The sequence below is a fragment of the Hyperolius riggenbachi genome, chromosome 12 (assembly GCF_040937935.1).
Source record: "Hyperolius riggenbachi isolate aHypRig1 chromosome 12, aHypRig1.pri, whole genome shotgun sequence".
NCBI lineage: Eukaryota > Metazoa > Chordata > Amphibia > Anura > Hyperoliidae > Hyperolius > Hyperolius riggenbachi.
This window is the reverse complement of record NC_090657.1, coordinates 7243072-7263027: the sequence shown is the minus strand read 5'-3', so window position 1 is coordinate 7263027 and position 19956 is coordinate 7243072. Positions and strand designations below refer to the sequence as shown.

At 48.0% G+C, this 19956-nt stretch overlaps 1 protein-coding gene across 2 annotated transcripts in view; it reads left to right on the top strand.

Annotated features, from left to right (window-relative positions):
- The window catches only part of UNC13D (unc-13 homolog D), a 218722-nt gene that overhangs the window by 179196 nt on the left and 19570 nt on the right, over nucleotides 1-19956 (top strand). The window contains exons 29-32 of one of the 2 annotated variants that reach the window (XM_068261959.1): nucleotides 13240-13345; nucleotides 14204-14275; nucleotides 15465-15548; nucleotides 17565-17685. In XM_068261959.1, the coding sequence (XP_068118060.1) occupies nucleotides 13240-13345; nucleotides 14204-14275; nucleotides 15465-15548; nucleotides 17565-17685 (383 nt within the window). Of the gene's footprint in view, nucleotides 1-13239; nucleotides 13346-14203; nucleotides 14276-15464; nucleotides 15549-16995; nucleotides 17243-17564; nucleotides 17686-19956 lie in introns of those variants that run through there. The other variant, XM_068261960.1, reaches the window with a different exon arrangement.

The following is a 19956-nucleotide window of genomic DNA, read 5'->3' as shown; positions in this document are numbered from 1 at the left end:
TTTTACTCTGGAAAAAACGTACTTCTTATTTGTATGTGTTTAAATGTATTTTACATTTTACAATTTTTGCAATAGTAGTCCTTTAAGCAGTTAGTATTCAAGGGCTCTGTCACAGGAGCCCTAGTGGTCAGACCGCAAATTGCCTTCCAATCAGTTTCAGCACACAGACCATGCAAGCTTTGGTCGCGATCTTTGCGCAGAAACAGATAGAAATTTGGGCAGCAGCCCGACCAGAAGGGAGCCTGTGAGGTACGGTAATTACAACTTTACACACTATTTCAGGGTATAACTGCCACCACCACTGGTATGGGCCAGTGGACCCGACTGACCAGGGCCGGGCCGAGGCATAGGCTGGAGAGGCTCCAGCCTCAGGGAGCAGTGTAGGAGGGGGCGCACAATTCATTCAGCTGTCATTCTTAATTGTGTTTGAAGCAGAAATAAATAAGAAAAGGGGATACATAGCAGTGACTGCAAGCCAGATAACTAGATATTAAGGTGTTGGGGAGGTTGTGGGCCCTGTGGCCCTCTTAGTCTAATAGCAATCAGGGTGTGACGGCTGGGGTGGGAGGGATGGAGGGGCGCACTTTGGTGTCTCAGCCTTGGGTGCTGGAGGACCTTGTCCCAGCTCTGCGACTGACTGACTGGTCCTGCGAATAAAAACGGTTAAACACACTCTATTCCGTCTAGATATTAGTAATAGTAGCGACTCCTCAGAGACCTGAGTTCAGTTCCTGTGTATGCTGAATAATAGGGTAGCGGATAGAGTTGAGCCGAAATTTTCGTAATTTCGCGTTACTATAATTACGCATGCGAAATTTGCGATTACGATGCGAAATTACGGTAGCGTAATTGCCATTAAAATCGTAATTGAAAATACCGTAAGCGTAATTTTCAACGCGTAATTTCGCGTTTCGTTCATACCGTAATTTCGCATTAAACCATACTGTAATTTCGCGTTAAGCCATAACGCTCCCGTATAATATAAAAAAGCCGCCGACTTTAAGGGTTAATAGCAAAGCCCCCTTAAATGCTAAGAGCCTCAAATTTGGAGCATATATTAAGGAGATCAGAAGGAATAAGAGGAACATTTTTTTTTTCAAAAAGACCTTATAGTTTTTCAGAAAATCGATGTTAAAGTTTCAACGGAAAAATGTATACATTTAAAAACCCGCTGACTTTAACGGTTAATAGCAAAGCCTGCTTAAAGTTTAGGAACACCAAATTCCTAGGGTATATTAAGGGGATCAGTGGGAATAAGAGGAAAAATTTTTTTTTCAAAAAGACCTTATAGTTTTTGAGAAAATCGATTTTTAAGTTTCAAGGGCAAAAATGTCTTTTAAATGCGGAAAATGTCAGTTTCTTTTGCACAGGTAACAATAGTGTATTATTTTCATAGATTCCCCCAAGTGGGAAGAGTTTTACTTACTTCGTTCTGAGTGTGGGAAATATAAAAAAAAAAACGACGTGGGGTCCCCCCTCCCAGACCTCTTTAACCCCTTGTCCCCCATGCAGGCTGGGATAGCCAGAATGCGGAGCACCGGCCGCGTGGGGCTCCGCACCCTGACTATACCAGCCCGCATGGTCCATGGATTGGGGGGTCTCGGAAGGGGAGGGGCAGCCAAGCTTTCCCCTCCCCCTCCGAGCCCTTGTCCAATCCAAGGACAAGGGGCTCTTCTCCACCTCTGATGGGCGGTGGAGGTGGAGGCCGCGATTTCCTGGGGGGGGTTCATGGTGGCATCTGGGAGTCCAGAGCCGGGCCGAGGCATAGGCTGGAGAGGCTCCAGCCTCAGGGCGCAGTGTAGTAGGGGGCGCACAATTCATTCAGCTGTCATTCCTAATTGTGTTTGAAGCAGAAAGAAATAAGAAAAGGGGATACATGGCAGTGACTGCAAGCCAGATAACTAGATATTAAGGTGTTGGGGAGGTTGTGGGCCCCGTGACACCTCTTAGTCTAATAGCAATCAGTGTGTGACGGCTGGGGTGGCAGGGATGGAGGGGCGCACTTTGGTGTCTTAGCCTTGGGTGCTGGAGAACCTTGTCCCGCCTCTGTGGGAGTCCCCTTTAAAAAGGAGTCCCCCAGATGCCCACCCCCCTCCCAGGAGAAATGAGTATAGAGGTACTTGTACCCCTTACCCATTTCCTTTAAGAGTTAAAAGTAAATAAACACACAAACACTTAGAAAAAGTATTTTAATTGAACAAAAAACATAACCACGAAAAAAGTCCTTTAATATTCTTAATTAACCATTAATACTTACCTGTCCCTTTAAATAAATGATCCCTCGCAATAGCCTCGGAAATGTTCTATCAGTTACAATGTAACAAAGTTATTACAATGTAACAACTTTGTTACATTGTAACTACGCCGCACCCGACGTCACTCGCCACTCAGCCGCCGCATACACTTACGCATTCTTGCAGGACGCTAAGTCCCCGCCGGCTCCCGCTGTCCACCCCGCCCACATCTGTCACCCACATGTGGGTGACATGTGGGAGAGGCGGGGAGGGCAGCGGGAGCCGGCGGGACTTAGCGTCCTGCACGGACCCAACAGAGCTCTGAGCTATATAGCTTCTGATTTGAAGGAACCCCAATGGTCTGCTAAGGACCAATGGGGCTCCTGGGAGCCCAAATTCAAAGATGCTTAGAGAGCTCTGAGCTATATAGCTCAGAGCTCTGTCGGGTCCGTGCAGGACGCTAAGTCCCGCCGGCTCCCGCTGCCCTTCCCGCCTCTCCCACATGTCACCCACATGTCACCCACATGTGGGTGACAGATGTGGGCGGGGTGGACAGCGGGAGCCGGCGGGGACTTAGCGTCCTGCACGGACGCGTAAGTGTATGCGGCGGCTGAGCGGCGAGTGACGTCAGGTGCGGCGTAGTTACAATGTAACAAAGTTGTTACATTGTAATAACTTTGTTACATTGTAACTGATAGAACATTTCCGAGGCTATGGCGAGGGATCATTTATTTAAAAGGACAGGTAAGTATTAATGGTTAATTAAGAATATTAAAGGACTTTTTTCGTGGTTATGTTTTTTGTTCAATTAAAATACTTTTTCTAAATGTTTGTGTGTTTATTTACTTTTAACTCCTAAAGGAAATGGGTAAGGGGTACAAGTACCTCTATACTCATTTCTCCTGGGAGGGGGGGTGGGCATCTGGGGGACCCCTTTTTAAAGGGGACTCCCAGATGCCACCATGAACCCCCCCCCCCCCCAGGAAATCGCGGCCTCCACCGCCCATTGGAGGTGGAGAAGAGCCCCTTGTCCTTGGATTGGACAAGGGCTCGGAGGGGGAGGGGAAAGCTTGGCTGCCCCTCCCCTTCCGAGACCCCCCAATCCATGGACCATGCGGGCTGGTATAGTCAGGGTGCAGAGCCCCACACGGCCGGTGCTCCGCATTCTGGCTATCCCAGCCTGCATGGGGGACAAGGGGTTAAAGAGGTCTGGGAGGGGGGACCCCACGTCGTTTTTTATATTTCCCACACTCAGAACGAAGTAAGTAAAACTCTTCCCACTTGGGGGAAACTATGAAAATAATACACTATTGTTACCTGTGCAAAAAAACCTGACATTTTCCGCATTTGAAAGACATTTTTCCCCTTGAAACTTAAAAATCGATTTTCTCAAAAACTATAAGGTCTTTTTGAAAAAAAAATTGTTCATCTTATTCCCACTGATCCCCTTAATATACCCTGGGAATTTGGTGTTCTTAAACTTTAAGCAGGCTTTGCTATTAACCGTTAAAGTCGGCGGGTTTTTAAATGTATACATTTTTCCGTTGAAACTTTAACATCGATTTTCTGAAAAACTATAAGGTCTTTTTGAAAATTTTTTTTTCCTCTTATTCCTTCTGATCTCCTTAATATATGCTCCAAATTTGAGGCTCTTAGCATTTAAGGGGGCTTTGCTATTAACCCTTAAAGTCGGCGGCTACCTAACATTGATCCATGCGTCAACTTTTCCGCTTGGGAGCATGGCCATACGCACTAATTTCGTAATACCCACTGTAATGCGAAAATTACGCTTACGCGAAATTTCGTAAAATCCTTCTTCATTACGATTATGTACTTACGGCCATAATCGTAATTACACTAATTACGCGAAATTTCGCGAAATCGTAATTACGTCATTACGCTCATCTCTAGTAGCAGAACAGTGAATGACTTTGGTAAAGCCTTTATTCACGGCAATATAAATAATTAATATATACAGAAAATTATTAAAATCAACAATTATTGAGACATGAGATAACACAGTATGAAAATAAAGGGGAGAAAAAACGGATACTTAGAGTTCATGGAGAGGTGTCCTTTTGTGGGAAAACTTGTAAAGTTCTTGGTTTCAATCAAAGTTCAGAGTTCAGACCAGGTAGATGCCAGCATATCCTCAAGCTGGCACAGATGTGATCAAGATGGAGTTTCAGGGTGGAGGACACTGAGTTTGCCTCCTCTGCCATTCTTATGCCCCTGATCCAGTAGGAGGGAGTGAGGGCGGGAGCCACACACCCCCTTAGAATATGAGATGAGTCCTCCCCTTGTCCTGGGTAGTGTTGGGCGAACAGTGTTCGCCACTGTTCGGGTTCTGCAGAACATCACCCTGTTCGGGTGATGTTCGAGTTCGGCCGAACACCTGACGGTGCTCGGCCAAACCGTTCGGCCATATGGCCGAACTAAGAGCGCATGGCCGAACGTTCCCCGAACGTTCGGCTAGCGCTGTGATTGGCCGAACGGGTCACGTGGTTCGGACCCGAACGCGCTCTGATTGGCCGAACTGTCACGTGGTTCGGGTAAATAAATACCCGAACCACGTCATATCTCCGCCATTTGTCTGTGGGTTTAGCTTTGGGTAGGCAGGCAGGGTAGTTCGCGCTCCAGCCACGCTAGCCAGGGTCCCCCCCAGTCATTGTGTGTCACTGCTGGGAACAGTAGTACACCGCTCGTTCAGCCACACTATATAGCATTCTGTGTACTGTTCTGTGTCTGCTGGGAACAGTGGTACACCGCTCGTTCAGCCACACTATATAGCATTCTGTGTACTGTTCTGTGTCTGCTGGGAACAGTAGTACACCGCTCGTTCAGCCACACTATATAGCATTCTGTGTACTGTTCTGTGTCTGCTGGGAACAGTAGTACACCGCTCGTTCAGCCACACTATATAGCATTCTGTGTACTGTTCTGTGTCTGCTGGGAACAGTAGTACACCGCTCGTTCAGCCACACTATATAGCATTCTGTGTACTGTTCTGTGTCTGCTGGGAACAGTGGTACACCGCTCGTTCAGCCACACTATATAGCATTCTGTGTACTGTTCTGTGTCTGCTGGGAACAGTAGTACACCGCTCGTTCAGCCACACTATATAGCATTCTGTGTACTGTTCTGTGTCTGCTGGGAACAGTAGTACACCGCTCGTTCAGCCACACTATATAGCATTCTGTGTACTGTTCTGTGTCTGCTGGGAACAGTAGTACACCGCTCGTTCAGCCACACTATATAGCATTCTGTGTACTGTTCTGTGTCTGCTGGGAACAGTAGTACACCGCTCGTTCAGCCACACTATATAGCATTCTGTGTACTGTTCTGTGTCTGCTGGGAACAGTAGTACACCGCTCGTTCAGCCACACTATATAGCATTCTGTGTACTGTTCTGTGTCTGCTGGGAACAGTAGTACACCGCTCGTTCAGCCACACTATATAGCATTCTGTGTACTGTTCTGTGTCTGCTGGGAATAGTGGTACACCGCTCGTTCGCCACTGTATAGCATTGTGCTCTGTGTCGCTGCTGGGAATAGTGGTACACCGCTCACCCGTCACTGTATAGCATTGTGCTCTGTGTCGCTGCTGGGAATAGTGGTACACCGCTCACCCGTCACTGTATAGCATTGTGCTCTGTGTCGCTGCTGGGAATAGTGGTACACCACTCACCCGTCACTGTATAGCATTGTGCTCTGTGTCGCTGCTGGGAATAGTGGTACACCGCTCACCCGTCACTGTATAGCATTGTGCTCTGTGTCGCTGCTGGGAATAGTGGTACTGTATAGCATTTCTGTACTGCCACTGTACTGCTGCCAGTCAGCGTGTACTGTAAGGATAAGTGAAATGAGGAAGAAATCCGGTGAAAGAGGGAGGGGCAAGGGAAGAGGTGTTTCCCCTGACGGTTCACGTACAGGCCACAGGGGAGCACCCAAGAAAACCCACTCAATACCGCCCATGTTGTCCAGGACAACAACCCTCACAAATCCAAAAGAACAGGACCAGATAATTACTTGGATGACCTCTCAAGCGTCCAGCAGTGGGTTAAGCAGCACCAGCACATCACGCACGAGGTCCGAGTCCTCAGCCAGTTACAAGGAGCCAGTGGGCACAAAGCTGACACAACCGGCAGCGACACCACGCACACAACTGCCAGATAACCAGTCCGATGAATTACCTCAAGACACAATGGGGTATTCGCAGGAGCTATTCCCAGCCCAACAAACTTCCACCTTTCAAAGGTCAATGGAGGAACAGCCAGAAATGTTGTGCCTGGATTCACAACCGTTAACTGTGGGAAATGCACCGCGCACTGAAATACAAGGCGAGTCCGAAGAGGACTCGGAAACCCAAATCCCAGAGCAATTTGGGCAGGAGGGGTTGCAATTGCAGGAGGTCGGCCGACAAGATCTGGAAGACGACGTTGGAGTGTGCTGCGCAGAGGTTGTTGTGGGGAGCTCTACTCCACGGCGGTGGCCCACAATGACATATGACGAGTTTGAGGAGATGGAAGAGGAGGGTATGGACAATGTGGACAGAGACCCAGATTTTGTTTGTGAACGAGAACATCGCCGTCGTAGCAGCAGCACAGATGAGTCTGTTGAAGAACACACTGCTGCACGAGTTTGCCTTGTGCCACAAGGTAGGCGGCGCGCAATTTCAGGCACCACAAGCGTGGAAGTTCAAGTGAGAGGCAAAAGAGGAGCAAACAGAAATCGCCAGCAAGGAGGCAGGTGCTCCAAAGTCTGGGCTTTCTTTGAAGACTGCACTGAGGATGTTACCATGGCGATTTGCAAGGTGTGCAAGACCCGCCTGAGCAGGGGGAAAAATATTAACAACCTCTCCACCACCAGCATGAGCCGTCACATGCTATCCAAACATCCCACTCTTTGGGCAAACGCGTCAGGACAGGGTACCAGAAACAACACTGCCTCCCTTGGGTTCACCAGACCCGCCTCAGCAGCAGCAGTAGCCCAGCCATTGCGTGGTTCACAACATTCACAAACATCAGACGACGCTGACACTGTCACTTTCCGGAGTAGTGCTCTTGAGGTCTCCCAGTGTTCATCAAACACAACAACCAACAGCCCTTCCGTGTGCAGCGCTACGGTTCAGTTGTCTGTGTCGGAGATGTTTGAGCGCAAGAGGAAATTGCCAGCAAATGACCCCCGGGCCGTGGCAGTAACAGCCAGCATAGCCAAGCTTCTGGCCTGCGAAATGCTGCCATATCGATTGGTGGAGACAAACAGCTTCAAGGGCATGATGTCAGTGGCCATCCCACGTTACGTGGTTCCCAGCCGCTACCACTTTGCACGCTCTGCAGTGCCTGAGTTGCATGAGCACGTGGTCAGCAAAATAACCCGAAGCTTGAAGAATGCCGTTGCCTGCAAGGTTCACCTCACCACTGACACCTGGACGAGTGCGTTCGGCCAGGGTCGATACATCTCCCTTACCGCGCACTGGGTGAACCTTGTGGAGCCTGGCAGCGATTCCTCACCTGCTACGGCACGGGTGTTGCCCACGCCACAAACAGCTGCACCGCCGTCCCTCCCACTGGATAACAGCAGCACCTACCTCTCTGACTCCTTCTCCTCCAACGCATCTCAAAGCTGTACCTCATCCGGAAACGCTAACCCAGCAGCAGTAGGATCGTGGAAGCAGTGCAGCACAGCTGTTGGCATGCGTCAGCAAGCGTTGCTGAAGCTAATCTGCCTTGGGGATAAGCAGCACACAGGGGAGGAAATTTGGAGGGGAATAAAGGAACAGACGGATTTGTGGCTGGCACCGCTGGACCTGAAACCGGGCATGGTTGTGTGTGATAATGGGAGTAATCTCATTCGCGCTTTAAGGTTGGCTAAGCTGACACACATCCCTTGCCTGGCGCACGTGATGAACCTAGTAGTTCAGCGGTTCCTGAGGACATACCCAGGCGTGCCCGATCTGCTGTTGAAGGTGCGTCGAGTGTCCAAACATTGTAGAAATTCCAGTACTGCTTCGGGGGCACTCGCCAAGATGCAGGAGCGCTTCAATCTCCCCCACCATCGCTTGCTGTGTGATGTCCCTACGCGCTGGAATTCTACGCTGCACATGCTAGCCCGCTTTTGCGAGCAGAAGAGTGCAGTGGTCCAGTACATGACGGCGCAGTACCGAGGCGCATCCGGCCAGCTGCCAAGCTTCTGTGGATCCGATTGGGCCAACATGTTGGACCTCTGCCAAGTCCTCCAAAATTTTGAGCAATCCACGTTGCTTGTGAGCAGTGACAACTCTTCAGTCAGCATTACCATACCACTGCTGTGTTTACTGAAGAGGTCGATGTTAAAAATCAAGGAAACAGCTGTCATGATGCAACTGGGGGAATCTGAAGGAGAAAACGATCAGCGTGATGGTACCAACATCAGGCCATCCGCCTCAGGGAACGCTGGCCCCAGCAGCTATGACGAAGAAGAGGAGGAGGAACAGCTGGAGTTGGAGCAGGAATTTCATGCCACCACTGACGAGGGCCAGAGCGGTGCACGTTGGACTTCCACAATTCAACGCGAATGGTCAGCAGAAGCAGACCAGGAGGAAGGTGACGACTATGATGCATCACAACAACTATCACAACGCTCACAAGAGGATGATGAGGATTCTGGTAGGACTCTGGCACACATGGCTCAATTCATGCTAGACTGCATTGAACGTGACCCACGCATTGTGCGCATTCTGGACAACACCAATTACTGGGTTTATACCCTTCTGGATCCACGGTACAAACACAATGTTCCAAAACTGCTTGAAGAAAGAGTCAGACAGGTCAAAATGGAAGAATACCAGCAGGCCCTTGTGGAGACTTTAGAGAGGAGATTGACATCCTCCCCCTCCTCTAGCCAGTTGTACGCAGACAGACTGACTTCCGCAAACCCAGGACGACCAGGAGGGCAGCAAACAACGCAAGCCGCAGCTAGTACCCAAAAGGGAATGGTATCGGCAGTGTCCTTGGAGTGGGAAAATTTTCTGACACCCATGCAGCCGCAGCCCACTGAACAGCAAGCGTGCAGATCCACCTCCAACACCGATCGCCTGGAGAAGATGGTCAAGGACTACATGTCAGATGGCGTAGCTGTGTCGAACCATCCATCTGCACCCTTCAACTATTGGGTATCGAAGCTAGACACCTGGCACGAACTGGCAATGTACGCAATAGAGGTGCTGGCTTGCCCGGCAGCCAGCGTTATGTCGGAACGCTGTTTCAGTGCTGCCGGAGGCATCGTCACAGATCGGCGTATCCGCCTCTCTACAGAAAATGCAGACCGTCTGACTCAAATTAAAATGAATCAATCCTGGATTGGAAATGACTACGCAACACTCCAGGACCCCAACCAAGTAACATGACCAATGAACATCTGGGATGGTGTTGCGTTTCCGGGCCCTGTTTATTGAACCTCTCATCTGTATTACATTTATGACTGCATGGCGGCAAAAAGCATTGCTGCTATATCCGCACGCTTTTTGTCCACATGCAAGGCCTGGGTTGTTGTGTCTCACAAAGCGTGGCCTTCTCCTCCTGCGCCTGCTCCTGTTCCATCACGTCTGCTGCTGCTGGGTTAGCGTTGCCGCGTGGTCCCTGTTTATTGAACCACTTATCTTTATTACATTTATGACTGCATGGCGGTACAAAGCATGCTATCCGCACGCTTCTTGCCCTCATGCAAGGCCTGGGTTGTTGTGTCTCACAAAGCGTGGCCTTCTCCTCCTGCGCCTGCTCCTGTTCCATCACGTCTGCTGCTGCTGGGTTAGCGTTGCCGCGTGGTCCCTGTTTATTGAACCACTTATCTTTATTACATTTATGACTGCATGGCGGTACAAAGCATGCTATCCGCACGCTTCTTGCCCTCATGCAAGGCCGGGGTTGTTGTGTCTCACAAAGCGTGGCCTTCTTCTCCTCCTGCGCCACCCTCCTCCTGTTCCATCACGTGTGCTGCTGCTGGGTTAGCGTTACCGGTCCCTTTTCCTGGAACCTCTTATATGTATTACATTTATGACTGCATGCCGACAAAAAACATGTTACCTGTGCAAAGAAAACAGACATTTCCCGCATTTAAAAGACAGTTTTCCCTTTGAAACTTTAAAATCGATTTTCTCAAAAACTATAAGCTCTTTTTGCTAATTTTTTTTTCCTCTTGTACCCACTCCCAAGGTGCACATACCCTGTAAATTTGGGGTATGTAGCATGTAAGGAGGCTTTACAAACCACAAAAGTTCGGGTCCCCATTGACTTCCATTATGTTCGGAGTTCGGGTCGAACACCCGAACATCGCGGCCATGTTCGGCCTGTTCGGCCCGAACCCGAACATCTAGATGTTCGCCCAACACTAGTCCTGGGGACCAGAAATCATATCTAACCATATATGGGCTCTATCTCACAGAACCGTACAGGTCAGGGCAGATTTACTAACATTTTCAGGTCTGTCTCGATTTACCCAGCAGCCTGATACCAAACATGAGGGGTGGGACCCCTGTGGTATCGTCAGGGCACTTTCAAACTGCCTAACTGGCAGTCTTTACCTCAGAATGTTCTGAAACTTCCTCAGAACCAGCGCCAGACAGGGCCCTACATGCGCTGTTAGTTTGGAGGGTCTGCCAGCCTGGCAACACAGAAAATATGACACATATAGCAGTTTATGGAATAAGAGATACCTCTGGGATTTACAGCAGGTCATTCCCAGGCAAAGGCTCTTTGAAGTTTGGGGCAGCAAGCTACGTGTCAGCTCCCCTGCTGGGAGGAGAGACAGAATGTCTGACTTTTCCCCAACTAGATTGTTTCTGTCATCGTGCTTATCAACTATACCTGATGGATGGGCCATCAGCACAGCTTGAAGCCAGGGACACTCTGCAGCAGGCTAGTGCCTTTTGGTGGAAGGAGGGAAAGAGAAAGAAAAGAAAAAACCCCCAGGACTGTCAGTTCTGCTCGCTGCAATGACCAGGAGATCTGACCAAGAAATTGGAGAAACCGACGGCGAATCTTCCAGATTCGCCTATGTTCCTCCCGGCTGTTCCGTGACAGCTGGGAGAAAGGGAAACTACAGGTTGCTACAGGTAGCCCCTACACTACCAATCCAGATTCTATTGACCTGAATCGTAATCGATGCAGAGAATCGAGTGCGATTGCATTTTCTTCACGGGTGGTTCTAGGATGCGTCTGCGGCTCCGCAACCGTCCGTGACAGGCTCATAAACTTTAGACACCACCACAAGATTGTGTATATTGTCCTGTGCATTGCAAAGATGTCAGCAAACAGTACAAAAGCAGTTAAAGCCGAACTGTGAGCCATAAAATCAAATTCCATTTACAATCTGCTCTGTGTTTATTATGCAGTCTATGCATCCTAACCCTGTATTGTAAGCATGCCAATATAATCATTAAGGTTTCTGCTGTAATAAATCTTATCTCAGTCAGTCTGGCTGTATTTGGTACATTGCCGAGGAGAGGGAAGCTTGTTATCTCCCCACCCACACTGCTCCTCACTGATTGGCTGAGGGCAGGTCAGTGTGACACGAGGCTGAAAAGGGAAATACTCCTCGCCCCTCTGCAGAAGCTGCTGAAATACGATCTATACTGTGCTCACATGTGTTTACAAAGCAAGCTAGATATGACAGTGCAGTTTCTAGAAGGAAAAAAAAGAGTAAGGGGGGAAATGACATCAGGATTGGCTTCAGTCCAAGGTAGAAATCTTATTTCGGTCAGCATGGCTCTATTGTGGTATATTGCCATGGAGAGGGAAGCTTGTTCATTTCCCTCCCATATTACTGCTCCTTACTGATTGGCTGAGGGCAGTTCCATGTCACATAAGGCTGAGAAGGGAAATACACATCACCACTCTGTAGAAGCTGATCTATGCTGTGCTCACTAAAGCAAGCTAGATATGACAGTGCAGTTTCTAGGAGAGAAAAAAAGAGTAAGGGGGGAAATATCATCAGGATTGGCCTCAGTCCGAGGCAGTTAAGATGGAAAATGCCTGGAAGAATTGTCTCTTCATTTACTATATAACGTTCACTGAAATCAAAACGTGGACAGCACAATACATGTGTTATGTAAGAATATCAAGTATTTATCTACTTATATATGTGTTTTCTTCCTGGCATAGTATGGCTGTCCTTGCTGCTTTAACCCATCTCCTTTGCTCTGCCTGTCCCAGTATTTGGATCCAAGTCAGATGTGATAGCAAGTGAAAGATAGTGATAACTGGGTCTGTCTGCATTTTAGCTGTGGGCAGACTTTTGGCTTTCTGATATCCCTACAGATTAAAATACTCTTACCTATATGACTGAAACACTCTCTGAAAAAATAATAATCTAAACCATTAAGGATACCAATATTTGATTTTGCATCGGAACCATCTACCAAACAGTGGACTGTTCCCATGGTTTCAAGGAAGCAAACATAGAAACTATTGTCATGTCTAGATGCTACATGTCACGTCTATGCTACCTGTACTCCAAACACAGTACTTAAAGTGAACCTCCGGACTAAAAATCGACTCAGCAGCACTGAAAAGGCCTGGTGTTTCTTTAACAGTTTCTCAGCATCAGAGCTTTGTTTTTCTTACCAAAGCATCATTTTTAGCTGCATTTTTAGCTAAGCTCCACCCATCAAAGAAAAAAAGCCCGGTCTTTTTTTCCCTGATGCTGTGCAGAGCATAATGGGATTTCCTATGTTTTTATTCACGTTGCCTAGCAACTGGGAGAGGTGCTCAGGACACAGGACAGTTAGAACTGTGTCTCATGCTCCGTCACCTCCTTTCAACCAAAAAGATGGCTGCCCCCATGAAATCAAACATTTGCCTGTTCTTTTAAAACAGGGTGGGTAAGAGATTATATCACCTATCTACTTTAGTTAACATAACTAATGTAACTTAATGACAGTATGCTTGTTTAGGCTGGAGTTCCTCTTTAACTAATGATGGCCTAAACTGTATCAATTAATTTATCTACTGTTTTTATTTCTTTCACAGTCTCCTGTCTTTACTTTGGTCTCACATTCTTGCAGTCATCTCGAGCCTCTGCGCACAGACCATAGCCTCTCCGCGGTATTATCAGAGACTGCATGCTGCACTCAAGGTGACCACATATATACACGCATGCGCTGATACTCTCTCTCTCTCCTCTCTCTCTCTTTCTCTCTCTTTCTCTCTCTCTCTCTCTCTCTCTCTCTCCTCTCCTCTCTCTCTCCTCTCTCTCTCTCTCTCTCTCTCTCTCTCTCTCTCTCTCTCTCTCTCTCTCCTCTCTCTCTCTCTCTCTCTCTCTCTCTCTCTCTCTCTCTCTCTCTCTCTCTCTCTCTCTCTCTCTCTCTCTCTCCTCTCTCTCTCTCTTTCTCTCTCTCTCTCCTTCTCTGATGCTGCGGTGCCAATGGCACGAGCTATGCCTGTACCTCTCTAGATACGCCTCTGGCTACAGTACAGCTATTAATTCACTGACCTTTTGTGGACATCCACTATGTTCTCATTTGACGCAGACAAGGGCTTGCAGACATCTGATACCTAATGTTAGATTATGTTTGAAAATTCTAGTCCAGATTACTTGATCTTTACTTTTCTTCACTGTTCTCTTGTTGACATAAACACCGAGATGCTAATCATTTCAAACTAAGACAAATTTTATACATATGTTATGTAAATCAATGCAAAATAATTGGGTACTGTATTTGATTGGTTCAGTTCCATGCTGCATTATTATTATTATTATTTTTAGTATTTATATAGCGCCGACATATTACGCAGCGCTGTACAGTGTATATATATATTGTCTTGTCACTAACTGTCCCTCAAAGGAGCTCACAATCTAATCCCTACCATCGCCATATGTCTATATGATGTAGTGTAAGTACTGTAGTCTAGGGCCAATTTTTAGGGGGAGCCAATTAACTTATCTGTATGTTTTTGGAATGAAGGTGGAATTGATCTGTTTTTTGTGATTTAGAACTTAGAGTCCTGCTTCCATGCAGAAGGCTGCGGACTGTCCCAGGAGAGTCTCCACACTGGTACCTTCATTGTAAGTACAACAATAATATTATAAAACTTGTGTACATTCCTTGCAGCTGAACCTCCATGAGAATTGGTGCCAGACTTACAATTTTTGCTAATTTGCTACTCCAAAGATTCCTTTCTGAACCCTCCAGCAAGCAGCTGCAACCCCCTGTAGGCTGACCGGTCTTCGCCAGTCAGAGACTCCTGTGCATGCGTGGCCATGCCTAGCCATGCGTATTCTGATCGCTCATGTTGCCGGGAGCATTCTACGCATGCGCAGTAGCTATTTTCCCATACTGCACATGTGCAGAACACTGCCGTGCATGGGGACGGGACGAGAATGCACGTGGCAGGCAAGCCTTCAGGGGGTCACCACTGTTGGCCGAAGGGTCTCGGAATGACGGAGCGGGCACAGGATGACTGCGGGGGGCTCCAAGAAGTCCCAGTTAAACCGTTTTTTTTTTACTTTAGACTTCCTTTATTTAGTGTCAGCTTGCTCTTTCACTGGGAAATTCTGTTCTGCATGAGACTGAGCAGAGTGTAAGACAGAGGGGCGCGGATAGGAGCAGTATTTGACATTGACGATCCATAGCTTTGTATTACAGCATTCCGTGAAAAACTACTGACTGCTGTGGACAGAGGGAGTCAGGTCTCTGCTCAGAGCTGATCTAATGGGTCAAAGTGGTAACTGATCATTATCAGGCATATATTAATTGTTTATCACATCTAGCAAATGTGCACCAAGCTTAACTACCTAAAGACTGTGGGCGTGACCGCGGCGGCAGCCCCAGGACCACCTAACGCCAATTGGCGTCAAGTCCTGGGGCCTATGACAGCCAATCGCCGTAATTGGTCGGCTGGGGGGAGGGAGGGCGTTAGGGAAAAAAATACAAATAAATAGGGAAGTTTAATAAAAATAAATAACATGAATATTTGTATAAAAAAAATAAACACTGGGGGCGGGGGCTTAGACCCCACCAACAGGAAGCTCTGTTGGTGGGGAGAAAAGGGGGGGGGGGGAATCACTAATGTGCTGTGTTGTGTGGCCCTGCAGCTTGGCCTTAAAGCTGCAGTGGCCAATTTCACAAAAAAATGGCCTGGTATTTAGGGGGGGTTTAGCACTGTGGTCCTCAAGTGGTTAAATGGAATTTTTCAATATACGGTATAATGACATTAAAGAACATGCCTAATTATTGTGTTACTTTGTGTTATAGACTCTGGAACAGGATCTAGATCTTTGCTCTTGCAACACTCAAAGACTGATGGAGAGGTATTATCAGCAGAGGATCCAGCAGCAGGTAATAAAAAACAAAAATAGGTCATGGAAAGATAAAGAAAAATGACAAAAATAAGTATTAAATAATATCCCCCAGTAAATACAAGGTAACAACTTACTTAAAGGGCAACGGTAGTGAGAAGAATATAGAGGCTGCCATATTTATTTCCTTTTAAACAATACCAGTTGCCTGGCAATCCTGGTGATCTATTGGCTGCAATCCTGTCTGAATCACACCAGAAATAGCATGCAGATCTGACAATAATATCAGAAACATTGGAGCTTCTGCATGCTTGTTCAGGGTCCGTGGCTAAAAGTAAAGAGGCAAGAGGATCAGCAGGGCAGCCAGGCAACTGGTATTGCTTATAAGGTAATAAATATGGCAGCCTCCATATACCTCTCACTACAGTTATCCTTTAAGTTTCTGTCTGTTCCAGTCTTTGAGATTTCTGTGGGTGCTGGGGTGCTTTCAGTTTGTTTTTTAAATTTGAGTCTTGCTTTAAAATGGACCTGAACTCTTGCACAGGACAGAAGGAAATGACCCAGTATGGGTGCATTGGTGATGTATAGGGTTGATCACAGATATGACAATTGTTCTGAGTTGATGCTCAAAAATTGACTAGTCCATTTTCAAACTGCATACATTTGCATAAAAATGTGCATAATTTCAGAACAATTTGCATCTCATTGATCACCCCTAGCGATGTACACAACTTATTCAAGGAATGTATGGTTTGTGTGTGTAAAGGACACTGTTTAAGCTTTAAGAAAGGATACCTGTTGTCTGAAGTTAAGTTAAAGGAACACTCTAGGCAAGTGATGGCTAACCTTGGCACTCCAGCTGTGGTGGAACTACAAGTCCCATGAGGCATTGCAATACCCTGACAGCTCTAAGCAAAACTCGGGGAGGCAGAGAGGCATGATGGGATTTGTAGTTTTGTCACAGCTGGAGTGCCATGGTTAGCCATCACTGCTCTAGGCTCTGGGTTGTGTATGTTAAAGTGGAACTGTGTGCTGATCACAAGTCAGTTGTGACAGGGTCTTCCACGTTCTTCGTGATGTTTTATGCAAATTATTACCTTGCCAGAAATCACATGACCAGGCTAGCTCTGGTAGAAGTGCCGTTCCTCTCCAGTGTTGGTATCCTGGCTTGGCAAAGACACACTGGTGTGGCAAAGCGTGTTGTCATTACCACCCGGCATACCAAGCTTGCCTGGACTCCTACCACGTACCCTGGTTGATGTTCCCTGCTGGCCACGGTTGACCAAGGAGTGGAACATGAGCATGTGAGATACGCTTGCAAATTTTTGCGATCTTGTTAATGCATTTCTTTTGCAATTGCAAACTAAGTTACAGGTATTGCACAATAGAAGTGCTTGCTTCTCTTTTTTACGTTACTGTCTTCCACGTTCACACCTGATTATCAAACCACTGATTGACACACTTGACACTTCTTTTCCTTCTTGAAGGGACTCCGAGCACCTCTCATGGGCATGCCTTTAAGCCAGACGACTTCCAACAAAGTCATGCTATGACCCCTCTGGAGGAGCCTCTTGCAATGGCCATGCGTGTCACTTCTTCTTCCTGCTTCATTCAGTGATGCACTTCTCTAACAGAGAAGACAGGGGTGACCCGGAAGTTATAACATAGCCAAGATGGCAGCCACGATTTTTAAATTGAATTCATACGAAAACTGTTTGGTGTAGAACGGCGATTCAGGAATCAAATAAAAGAGGAGAGCACAAGCTACAGAAAGGTATGCATCTTTCAGTACTTTGCAGTACTGGTCGGAGTCTTAAAGGCATGCCCATGAGAGGTGTTCGGAGTCCCTTTAAAGGAAGTTATAATCCTAGAGATTTAAATTTGTTTGGCATGCAAAATATGTAGTTTAAGATGAGTTTCCTCAGTGAATGAATGAACAAGCATAATTTTGATGATGTTTAATTATCTAGTTTTATGAATTTGTAAAAGATAAATCACAAACGTTGGTAGGCAGTTGGTTAGTTAGTAGGTCTCACCTGGTGTTTTCTACCTACAGGAAGTAGCCTCCTCAGAGAAGTATGGCGCCATCACAGTAAAAGCCAGTTATCGCCAATCAGAACAGAAACTTCGAGTGGAGATTCTCAATGCAGTAAATCTCCTTCCTTTGGATGCCAACGGTAAGAGGACATTGTTGTCTGTGGTTCTCTACTTCCGTTGTAATAACATTTGCTTCTGTGAAGCCCATAAAGGTAAAACGCTGCCCAAGAAGGAGCAGCAGAAAAATAGGAATAAGCAGTAGGTTGTTGGTTTTCTAACTTCAGCCTCAGGGCCGAATTTACCATAAGGCAGTGTAGGCACGAGCCTACAGGCGCCCGATGATGGAAAGGCAGCTCTCTCCCCTGCCCGAGCTCCTCCCTCCCTCCCTCCTTCCCTAGGCAGAGTCCTGATGAGATTGTAAGTGAGAGATTACTCAACTTGCTTGAGAGAGCTCACTTTAGTCAGGGGCACCTCTAGCTACCTTATACTTGGGGCAACTCTAGCTACTTAACCTCCTGAGCGATAATCCCGAGCTGAGCTCGGGGTATGTCGCGCAGGAGGATTTCTCAGGCCCCGCTGGGCCGATTTGCATAATTTTTTTTTGTTACACGCAGCTAGCACTTTGCTAGCTGCGTGTAACTTCCGATCGCCACCGCTCGCCGCCGATCCGCCGCTACCCGCCGTTCCGCGCAGCCCCCCCCCCCTCCCCAACCCCTTGCGCAGCCTGGCCAATCAGTGCCAGGCAGCACTGAGGGGTGGATCGGAACTCCCTATGACGTCACGACGTCCATGACATCGGTGACGTCATCCCGCCCCGTCGCCATGGCGACCAGGGAAGCCCAGCAGGAAATCCCGTTCTGAACGGGATTTCCTGCTTACTCTGATTGCCGAAGGCGATCGGAGTGGGTGGGGGGATGCCGCTGCGCTGCGGCTATCATGTAGCGAGCCCTGGGCTCGCTACATGATTTAAAAAATAAAAAATTTTAAAAAATAGTGCTGCGCCACCTCCTGGGCGATATAATTGTATCGCCCAGAGGGTTAATATTGAGGGTGCTTATAGCTACCTAATACTAATGGACACCTGTAGCTACCTATGATAGGCAAGGGAAGTGAGGGAGAAGTGACACCTGACCCAGGTAATGTAAGAGTGAACAGAGGTGCCAGCAGGATAAAAGGTTCTAAAAGGCGTAAAATCCCTCAGGAGGTGGTGGTGGACTCGCCTCCCCGAAGCAGACAAGATACTGTCAGTTTTATGACAACAGGTTTATTAATATACTACAAAACAAACAGTGCAACACGTTTCACGGGTATGGTCCCGCTTCCTCAGGCAATAAACAGATAGGAGTACACAGTATAGTCTCAAGGTCACGAATAGCGCCGCTGGCCCAGCTAGCACATTTATGATGCAGTTTGGTGGGGGTTTGTAGGTTCATGGAGGGTGGAGTCTAGGGTGCCAGGACATCTGTGCCTAGAGGCTCCTGTGAGTTAAATCCAGGCCTGCATGCATGGAGGGCGGAGTCTAGGGTGCCAGGGCTTCTGCGCCTATAGGCTCCTGTGATGTAAATCCTGGCCTGCATGCATGGAGGGCGGAGTCTAGGGTGCCAGGACATCTGTGCCTATAGGCTCCTGTGATGTAAATCCGGGCCTGCATGCATGGAGGGCGGAGTCTAGGGTGCCAGGACATCTGTGCCTATAGGCTCCTGTGATGTAAATCCAGGCCTGCATGCATGGAGGGCGGAGTCTAGGGTGCCAGGACATCTGTGCCTATAGGCTCCTGTGATGTAAATCTGGGCCAGCATGCATGGAGGGCGGAGTCTAGGGGGCCAGGACATCTGCGCCAATAGGCTCCTGTGATGTAAATCCGGGCCTGCATGCATGGAGGGCGGAGTCTAGGGTGCCAGGGCTTCTGCGCCTATAGGCTCCTGTGATGTAAATCTGGGCCAGCATGCATGGAGGGCGGAGTCTAGGGGGCCAGGACATCTGCGCCTATAGGCTCCTGTGATGTAAATCTGGGCCAGCATGCATGGAGGGCGGAGTCTAGGGTGCCAGGACATCTGTGCCTATAGACTCCTGTGATGTAAATCCAGGCCTGCATGCATGGAGGGCAGAGTCTAGGGTGCCAGGGCTTCTGCGCCTATAGGCTCCTGTGATGTAAATCTGGGCCAGCATGCATGGAGGGCGGAGTCTAGGGGGACAGGACATCTGCGCCTATAGGCTCCTGTGATGTAAATCCGGGCCTGCATGCATGGAGGGCGGAGTCTAGGGTGACAGGGCTTCTGCGCCTATAGGCTCCTGTGATGTAAATCTGGGCCAGCATGCATGGAGGGCGGAGTCTAGGGTGCCAGGACATCTGTGCCTATAGACTCCTGTGATGTAAATCCAGGCCTGCATGCATGGAGGGCAGAGTCTAG